General features: G+C 34.8%; 2 protein-coding genes and 1 non-coding gene across 3 annotated transcripts; 1 reads left to right on the top strand and 2 right to left on the bottom strand.

The window, feature by feature from the left end:
* The first annotated feature begins 269 nt into the window (after nucleotides 1-269).
* On the top strand, nucleotides 270-3,425 carry LOC115705453 (protein ORANGE-GREEN, chloroplastic). The gene is made up of 8 exons (XM_030632791.2): nucleotides 270-761; nucleotides 899-1,013; nucleotides 1,573-1,689; nucleotides 1,849-1,935; nucleotides 2,056-2,132; nucleotides 2,221-2,348; nucleotides 2,666-2,802; nucleotides 2,975-3,425. The coding sequence occupies exons 1-8, from the start codon at nucleotides 559-561 to the stop codon at nucleotides 3,050-3,052; spliced, it is 942 nt and encodes a 313-aa protein (XP_030488651.1). The 5' UTR covers nucleotides 270-558; the 3' UTR covers nucleotides 3,053-3,425.
* On the bottom strand, nucleotides 3,414-5,390 carry LOC115705454 (uncharacterized). The gene is made up of 6 exons (XM_030632792.2): nucleotides 5,058-5,390; nucleotides 4,879-4,971; nucleotides 4,534-4,783; nucleotides 4,342-4,438; nucleotides 3,894-3,959; nucleotides 3,414-3,765 (listed from the first exon to the last, which is right to left on the bottom strand). Exons 1-6 carry the CDS (start codon nucleotides 5,215-5,217, stop codon nucleotides 3,571-3,573), a joined length of 861 nt encoding a protein of 286 aa, XP_030488652.1. The 5' UTR covers nucleotides 5,218-5,390; the 3' UTR covers nucleotides 3,414-3,570.
* A 3,765-nt stretch (nucleotides 5,391-9,155) lies between these two features.
* On the bottom strand, nucleotides 9,156-9,262 carry LOC133033769 (small nucleolar RNA R71). The gene has a single exon (XR_009685834.1). It is a non-coding gene; the product is annotated as a small nucleolar RNA R71 (small nucleolar RNA).
* Nucleotides 9,263-10,074: the final 812 nt, after the last annotated feature.

Below are 10,074 nucleotides of genomic sequence, written 5' to 3'. Positions count from 1 at the left end.
ACTCGTGTAACTCACTGCTCGAACGTAATTTTCGGTGCGTTAAATTTTTCCAAATTTCTAAAATTTTACTAAAAGATTATTTCGGAGATATATTAGTATATCCTTTTAAGTGGGTGTATTATAAAATTTCTGAAAATCTATATATATAAAAAGAAAAATGACAATGATTATCTTAAAAAAAAACCTAAAAATATATATGAAAACGGATAATTGTCACTGTAAATATTAAAATAATCCAAAAAGCTAATAAATTATAGAGGACATAAGTTTCAATGTTGGAGGGGTCGAAGGAGGCGAGCTCCACTCAAATTCTCCAATAATTTTTATTATGATGCATAACATAAACAAGAAAAATAAAACTAATCCAATGGTGTGATGCCACGTAAACATAGTGAGTCCTCCATTTTCCTCCGCACTGACCCCAACTCCTCCAAGTGACAACTCCCACACTTTTGTCTTAAGTCTCTTTCTTTCTTCTCTACCCGACTTTCCAAACTCAGTCGACTCGCTGAACAACATAACAGAACAGGGGCTCTCTGCCCTTTGCGAGAAGAGAATATGCTTTGTTTGGGTCGAGCTTTGGCTCTTTCACACCCAATAACCCCAGTAAATCACTATAATATTCGTTATTCCAACTCTAGATTTGGTGTTGCTACTAGGCATAAGTTGAGCTTTAAATGGCGATCCATGGCGTCCGACCCCGACTCATCTTCTTTTGCTCCCTCAATCGAATCCGAGCCTATTGATAAAAACGCTACTGGGTACTTATATATGTGTAATACATATGATTGTTTCTTTTTCTATTTGCAATTTGGCGACTTGGGTTTCTTTTGTTGGTGAATTTTTTATTGTAATGAATAAATTCCTTCAAATGACGTGCTTCCCAATCCAAATACAGGTTTTGTATCATCGAGGGGCCTGAGACAGTGGAAGACTTTGCCAATATGGAATTACAAGAAATTCAGGACAATATACGAAGTCGCAGGAACAAAATTTTTTTGCATATGGAAGAGGTGGGCAAGTTAAACTGATTTCTCTGTTGGAACATGCATTTTTTTACTTGGTAATAATAGACTACTAGTGTTGGTGTGTACTAGTTTTGGTTGTGATTAGTATTAGCCTATGTTTAATGAGTAGGAACCAATAGTAGCTTATGAAGAGAGTCCATCAATATGTTAAATCAATCAATTATTGGATGGCTCTATTGTCACCATTGAAGATGCAAATTTTCGTCAAAGGGTGTATGAAACTAGATTTGTCTTTTGGTTTTACTTTGTATCGACTTAGTTTTCCAGCTTGGCTTTTCAACATGTATTGTCTGTGAATTTGTTCTAATTGCAGATGGACTCTTCTCCTAGTAGTAGCAGTATCTTCATGTTTTCTTTTATTGCTTAGTCTATGGGCCATATCTTTATTTAGAAGGTGTTAATAAAGAGCTTAGACCTGTTCTAACTTCTAAGAGTACCATATAAGAAACGTTTTTTATCCACAAATTGATTTTACTTTACTTTCGTATCAAGTTGATGAAGTGTCATCTTCTGATTTGAATTGGGGTTGTTTGAATGAATGTAGGTTCGCAGGCTGAGAATACAACAGAGAATTAAAAGTGCTGAGCTTGGAGTTTCAAAGAATGAGCGAGAAGTTGAACTTCCTGATTTCCCATCATTCATTCCCTTCTTGCCTCCTTTGGTAAGTTCTCTTCCATAATCTGGTAAACTTATAGACCTTCTTTCACTGATTTGTCCATTTCATTGCACCATTTTGTTTTACCTGTGTCTTCATTTCCGTTTTCTTTTTAAGATAAAGGGATAACGAAGTTCACTGTGTTTCTCATGTACATTGATTCAGACTTCAGCAAACCTTAAGCAGTACTATGCTTCCTGCTTTTCTCTGATTGCTGGGATTATGCTTTTTGGGGGCCTTCTTGCACCCAGTGTAAGTTATTTTTAAGCTATAATGTAGTTTTTATTGGGCAAAATTAATAGGACACATCTCAAGGCCTAAAATCAGCTTTATTTCTAAATTCTCCCTTATCTTTTTTCATTTGCATCTCAGTTGGAGCTAAAGCTGGGAATAGGAGGCACATCATATGAAGATTTTATAAGAAGCATGCATCTGCCTATGCAGTTGAGGTAAATTTTTGGTATGAAGCTACTAAATGATTTTCACACAATCTCATGTTGGTGTCATCTATTGAAATCCTTCATTGTCAAATTGCAGTCAGGTTGATCCCATTGTAGCATCATTCTCAGGAGGAGCAGTTGGAGTGATCTCAGCATTAATGATTGTTGAAATAAACAACGTGAAATTACAGGAACATAAAAGATGCAAATATTGTCTTGGAACTGGTATGCCTATTCTGACACATGACTAGGGGCTTTATTGAAAATTTAGTTACCATTCCAAGATAAGAATGTGTTTTAATCAATAAGGCTGGCTACATGGATTTAGTATTTCAAAAGTAATCTGCATCATGTTGAAAAGCTTTAAAACTTAGCATTAGTTATCTGGGTGGAGATAAGTCTTCTATGCATTATGTTTGTCACTTTGTGTCTAAGAGACCAAGACCTTAGTATTTTTTTTTTCTTTTGAAAGAAACTAGACTAAGACAGTAGGAAGTTTGCATTATTTTTCTATGCGGTTCTTATTCTTTTAATCCGTGCAGGATATCTTGCTTGTGCTCGGTGTTCAACCACAGGAACCCTTGTTCTTATTGAACCAGTGTCCTCAACTAGTGGTGAAAATCAACCTCTATCACCACCTAGAACTGAAAGATGTTCAAATTGTTCAGGATCTGGAAAGGTTGAACACTTACCTAAGCATGGATTAACTTCATGCAATTGATCAATATCATTTTTGTGCTTAGGAGAAGAAAGAAAATTAAAGCCTCCTAAGTGCGACTAGCATATTAGGAAGCTATGCTCCTACAACTACTAGAGAGGAGTTTTAATCACAACTTCTTCCAATTTTGCAGGTTATGTGTACAACATGCCTCTGTACGGGAATGGCAATGGCAAGTGAACACGATCCTCGCATTGACCCCTTTGATTAAAACTGCACCATTATGCATTGAACCTCCATTCTCTTGGAACATTCCAATTTTTGCTGCTTACTCGTCTCCAATCCACATGGCACTACGAAGGACATTCTGTTCTGTATATAATGTATACCAAATGTTTCTTACCGCATGACACAAATTCTAAAATGCCACCCAATTTTAGAACTGTTGCAGCCCCTATCAAATGGTATCTCTTACGAGTGTAGCTCTGTTTCCCTTGGCTGCAATGCGATCAAAATTTCTTTAGGACATATTATAGTAGCAAATGTGTACTGTTTCTTTGAAAGATTTATAAACACCTGTGCATATATCCAATTGACTAAGTAATGTTATAACCAAGGCCTCGTAGGAGGCATTCACTTGGAAATATATGATTTTCCCTACATAAATTTATTGTGAACAGAACCACAAGATTTTCAATGGGACTAAGCTTGTTGTCTTTTAAAACAAATATTTAACTGTTAAAAATAAGATAAAAACGTAATGGAAGTGATTGTGGGGATCGAATCTTTTCACTTATCTAAAACTTTACATATCTTATACTCCTTATTACCAATTCTACACTCAATACCACCGAATTTACTAGTAAAAATGCATTTATGCAAAGAGGCCCCAACCATGCCTCTTCGTTCTTCTTGAACAGCACTCCTCAAGGAATGGTTGATGTCACCAGATGCCCAAGCAACGGATATGTGAGGACGTGGATCCTATAACAAACATGAAAAACATCCAATGTTAGCCCCAAGTAATAAGCTCCATGTAAAAAACTTCTTAAGATTTTTATTAAAGCTAAGCTTTTGTTCAGAAGATAATATTCACAACAGAGTTGGCTAACCTTATAAAATTCAGGTAGATTATGAAGCTTATAAACCTCATTAACAGCTTGAATCTGTTTTGTTATCTGAAAGTAATTGAACCCAAGCAGATTGGAAGTGAGAAAATGAAAGAATAACAAATGAATGAAAAGCTCAACTCAAGAATTGAAGAGGATTTAAACTCCAATAACTGTACATGAATATTTCAGATAATTTTTACAATCATGACAAAATCATTTACACCAAAGAAAAATCTAACCAAGAAAAGCAAGTTCGTTACAATGGGACCACTGTGCAATTTGCTATAACAGCAAAGCATTTCTAAAAGTTGGTGAAATTCACTTCCTAACATAAATTTCATATAGTTGCACTTGCAATTCAATAGCCAGACTTTCTTCCCAAGTGATTTGGCTAAAAAAATCTAGTAATCACAATAGTTATATAGAGACTATTCAGTTGTTAGCATACCTCAGCTAATCCAGTTGTAGTAACTTCCATTGACAAAAAGGTTCGAGTACGATCATCATTGAGGAAAACCTCCCATTTACTAAAATCAATCCAATACCTGAGCCAAATTTACATAATGGGTCATGTAAACTTCAGCTGTACTATAATTCTCAAAGAAAGAAAAACGAAAAAAAATGTAGACTGTAGTCTAACCTCCTTTGAAACTGAAGCTTCTGACGAAGCATAGTCACAACTGAGTCAATCTGGTGAACTCGGATTGGAACAGTCCTACCCAAGCTTATATGAAATTCCCTCCCTAAAGCAACTTGTTCGAGCTTATTATCATCTTTGGTAATAATGTCAAGTGGGATATCAACGTCGACAACGTAAAGACCAGGCACGAGACGAGACAGTTTCTTCAAGAACAAAGCTAGCTCCTTTTTTGGAGTAGATGGTATGTAAACTACAAACACAGTATTATTAGTATGATTAAATACAAAGCAAATGCCGTTTATGATTTGATATCAATGACTTGAATTTCAATGAGATTAGCCCCACCTGGGATAAAGACATGTAAAGCGTAATTCCCTTCGATATGAGGGAATGTTCTAACTCTGCCGGATTGTTCTCCAGGAGAAAAATCCAGACCCCCTTCACAGTCAAAACATCAAACATTTGGTGGGTGATGCCAAAAAGGAAAGAAATAAAGTATTATGAAGGAAGAAGTATTAAGTTACCGAATGAATTAGGAGGAATAAGGAGAGAAACCGGAGGTGGAGGAAGAGGAGTAAATTCCGGTGTCGGGGGAGTAGAAGATGGTGGAGGCTGACATGGGGTTGCGGGCTCGGAGTCGGATTCGGAGGATTCGTCTCCATAAGAGGCTATCAAAGCCTCCATACTCTGTGTCTCTTGCTTGGAACTGAACCGTATTTACATGGTTGCTTGCTAGTTGCTACTGCCGTGGGTGTGTGGAGGCTCCAACTGATCAGTTTTTTGTTAACGCTATTTAGATTTTTGTCTCCCAAGTCCGAAGTAACTTAAAGCATCTCCAATTGGAGTTCAAAAAACGTGGTTTAGTCCTATATTTTGTTTAGAGGGTAAATATTATTGGAAAATTCTACAATACACTCCTTAAAATAGATATATTGATGCACCATTATTTGTTTTAGCACCCAAAATAATTTTTTAGTCAAATTTTTTTTCATGGTCGTGTACGTTATAGTTATTTAAGACATCCTGCAAAATTTTAAGAAATTTGGAAAAGTTTAACATGCCGAAAAATACGTTCAAACAGTGTGTTACACGCGTGACTATTTTATTTTATACGCGTGTAAAATAGACAATTTGAATATTGTTTTCTATATTGTAAATTATTCTGAATTTCTCAAAATTTTGTATGTTATCTTAAATAGCTATAATGTACATGAATATGAAAAAAAAATTAGACTAAAAAGTTCTTCTGGATGCCGAAACAAGTCAAAGGTGTATCAGTACATCGCTTTTAAGGAGGTGCATTGTAGAATCACCTAATATTATTTTGGATTATGAGTTTTTTAAAAATTATTAATTGAACTTTCTATTTTGTTAAATGATTCTGATGTTAATTTTTAATATAACTAACTTAAAGACAATTTTTAACATGAACAGATACAAAAAATATAACTAGTTTTGTCATAACATCTCTAGATCAGATTATTATTAAGTTTTATTTTGACAAAAAATCAGTTCATGTTCCTATTTGTACAATTTTGAAAAATACAGGATCCATTTTGTCATTTAACAAAACAGAAGGTCTAATTGGTATCTTTTGCAAAATACAAGATCTAAAATAGTATTTATTCTATTTTTAACACACTTAAACAGTTAAACCTACTACTCTAAGGGGGCGTTTGGTACAAGAGGTTCAAAATAATCTGATTAAGGAGAACACTATGAAGGAGAATATGATTATATGTAAACTTATTACTCTGTTTGGTTTATACATGAGAATATTTAATTAGATTATTATTAATTAGATTATAGTATTTGGTTGAGTACATGAATCTTATATATAATTTTAAAAAAGTGAAATAAAACAAAATAATAATTGTTATACCCCTTTAAGCTATAATTATACATAAAATAAAATAACTTTTTGTTAATTATATTTATTAATTAATAAATTTATGTCATTGTATTAAGTAAAATAACAATCTTTCACTTATATTTTTATATTTAATATTTTTTATATTTATATAAATATATAAAATTATTATAGTAATCAAATAAGCATAGATAAAAATTATACTCAAATAAATTTTTAACGAAATGCTAAAAGAAAAACAAAACTTCATAAATTTATTTTTGAATAAAAGTATAATCTAAAATATTTATGTTCAAAAGAGAAACTGTGATGATTATTTATTGTGTGAAGGAACAAAGAAAAGAAGAAGATGATGATAAATAATAATGGCAGTAGACTAAGGAGCTATATAATTTTTTTATGTTCATTTTAGTTTTTTATTTGACTTTTTATTTAATGAAAATCATATTCTTACGTCAATGTAGGTGATGGAATATTTGAGTTCCACCTTTTTTTAAAGAGAGAGTATTACACCCTTTTAGGGTAGTTAGAATACCACCGTATAAGTATTAATGGGTTAAAAAAATTTAAAACTTCATAACACTTTCCCTTCCTAATATTACTGTAATACCCTGGAATTAAGAAATAGATAAGCAAAACTCTAACTAGATAATTATGAATAATTGAGGAATTATATTATTATATAGTTCAGTATATGTGAATCAATATGAATTTTAATATGTTAAGACCCCGTTGGTGAGCCAGGGGCATTTTAGTAATTGTGACCTAAGAAGAGTAAAATGATAAAATTAATTTAATTACGTGTTTAATAGAACTATATTATTATATAGTATGCTTGTTGTTAGGCTATTTTTAGCCTATGTTTTGGATCCAATTTATGTGCATTTTTAGCTGTGTTGGGACGGAATTACGCTTGTTTTTTATGTTTTCAGGTTCTTTGGAGTGAAAGAGGTCTCGGGTGCAGAAATTCATTAAAAGATGTGCTGAGCCGAAGAAAAACTTAATTTTTGAGTTTTTGCATATCTGGCCGCGGCGATGAAGAGGCTCGCCGCGGCGAGTTACGAGATACAGAGAGTGCCTAAATTTGGCACATTCTCGCCGCGGCGAGAGGAAGCTTGGCCGCGGCGAGATCCCGTACGGACCAGGGGTATTTTCGTCCATCGAACCCTAAATTTCAAGTATAAATAGAAAACTGCGATTGGAAGTCAGGGAGAGCGATTTGGAACCCTAAAACACAGCTGAGAGCGGCAGGAAGAGCATAGAGATTCAAGTGAAGATCCAGAATTCATCCTCAAACAGTTCTTTTCTTTATTCCTCTTTAATTTATTTATGTTGAATGTTGCTATAGGAATGGTTATGGATTTGTTTCTGAACTAAATTTCCCATTTAGGGAGGATGATGATTGTTGTTTAATGTTTTGCCTAGTTAATGTTTAATTACCATTCCTCCATTCTTGTTTGTGAAATTATCTTAATTTGTGTTTAATTTCATGTTTAAGATTGATCACCTTGTGCATGTTCTATGATCTCAATTCAAAATCTGAAAAGTGAGAATTGAGAATGCTAAAATTAAGATAATCGATGTTCTATGTGAAACGAAAGTATTCACATGACTTATGTGACGAGTAGATTATTACTTAATGCTGATTTCATGTTAGTTTAATTAAGGAATTGATTAGATAACATGTGATTTAGAATCTAGAAGATCTGAAAGGAGCTAGGTTATTTCATAATCTGTCATTCACTTCAAGAATAGGATAGTAATTAAGCATTAACGATTTGGGTAAACAACAACAGGATTCTCCTCCCTATTGTCTCATCTTGCTCAACTTTAAATTGTGTTATTAAGTTTTCTGAATTTCTTTCATATTTTACTGTTCTTAAATCATAATTGCTTTCGATTTACCGAATAGAATCATAAGTATAATTTAGTGGTATTTAATCCAATTCCCTGTGGGATCGACCTCACCTGTGTGAGATTTACTACTTGATTGCGTATACTTGCGTAGCGTTTATAAAATATAGCAACAAGTTTTTGGCGCCGTTGCCGGGGAGTTGTTAAAGATTAATATTACATAAAATTATACTAACTTCTACTTTGGTATATTTTCTCTTGCTGATTTTTCTAACCTTTTTCTTGCAATATTTTCTTGATTCATTTCAGGAATCCTAAGTGCATGCGCCGTCAAGGACAATCAGTCATATTACCAGTTGATCCTGAAATTGAGAAAACTTGCAGGAAGAATCGAAAGAACAAGAGGCAAGAAAGAGTTTCAGCAACTGCTGAAACATCAGAAATCATGGCTGCCAATGTGAACAATAATGCTGGAAACAATGGGGGTAATAACGGTAATAATGGAGGTGCCGTGGAAGATCAAGCTAATGGCCGTAGCTTGAGAGATTACATTCTCCCTACTCTGACGGGAGTGCAGTCATGTATTAGGCCACCGGCAGTGGATGCAAACAACTTCGAGATCAAGCCTGCCATCCTTCAAATGGTGCAGTCTTCAGTTCAGTTTGGTGGTCTCCCTTCTGAAGATCCTAATTTGCATCTCTCTAACTTCATGGAACTTTGTGAAACTTTTAAAGTTAATGGAGTTAGCGACGATGCTATTAGATTGAGGTTGTTTCCATTCTCGCTCAGAGAACGAGCCAAGAGTTGGTTGAATTCTTTGCCACCGAATTCTATTGCTACATGGAATGATCTGGCAACAAAATTCTTGTCAAAGTTCTTTCCTCCAGCTAAGTCTGCAAAGCTAAGAGGAGAAATCAACAATTTCTGCCAACAAGATAATGAATCTCTCTATGAGGCTTGGGAGAGGTTTAAAGATCTGATCAGGAGGTGTCCCCATCATGGTATAGAGAAGTGGATGCTGGTTCACAACTTCTACAACGGGTTGGTTGGTAACACTAGAACTCTGATAGATGCAGCAGCTGGTGGAGCTTTTATGAGAAAGAGTGCTAATGAGGCTTACGATCTATTGGAGGAGATGGCTCTAAATAATCAGCAGTGGCCAACTGAAAGGAGTCAAACTAAGAAAGTAGCTGGTGTGCTAGAGGTTGATGCCATCACAAAATTGACAGCTCAAGTTGAGGCCTTGACAAAGCTGATTGCAGGGCAAGCTAAACAAGCCCAAGTTATTTGTGAGATATGTGGAGGCAACCATCACTTTTCAGAGTGTCAGGCAGATGTGGATAATTTGCCAATGGATCAAGCAAAAGCCATTGGGAACTACTCCCAAAATAATAATTATGGGCACAACCAACAGGGGTTCTACCAGCAGAGAAATCAGCCCCAACAAAACCAACAACAAAGTCCTAGTGGAGGCTCCAATATCCAAGCTAATTTATTGCTCCAATTCATGATGGAAACTAGAGCCTCTATTAAAACTTTAGAAACTCAAATGGAACAACTGGCTACTCAAGTGGCAAAACAAGCTCAAGAAAATTCACTTAGCACTAGTGAGGCAAAAGGAAAAGAGCAATGTAAAGCAATTTCCTTGAGGAGTGGAAAGAATTATGATGGGCCTGATGTGGTACAACCATTCAATGAAGAAGTTAAAGATCAATCAGCACCAACTCCAACATCAATAGAAAAGAAAACTACTGATAGCCCTGCACCACCACAACAGTCTCCACCAATCGCATTGATCATCATGTGAAGATACCTTA

This window comes from Cannabis sativa, chromosome 1 (assembly GCF_029168945.1).
Source record: "Cannabis sativa cultivar Pink pepper isolate KNU-18-1 chromosome 1, ASM2916894v1, whole genome shotgun sequence".
Classification (NCBI taxonomy): domain Eukaryota; kingdom Viridiplantae; phylum Streptophyta; class Magnoliopsida; order Rosales; family Cannabaceae; genus Cannabis; species Cannabis sativa.
Note: the sequence above shows the minus strand (reverse complement) of the source record. Positions and strands in the feature narration are given on the sequence as shown.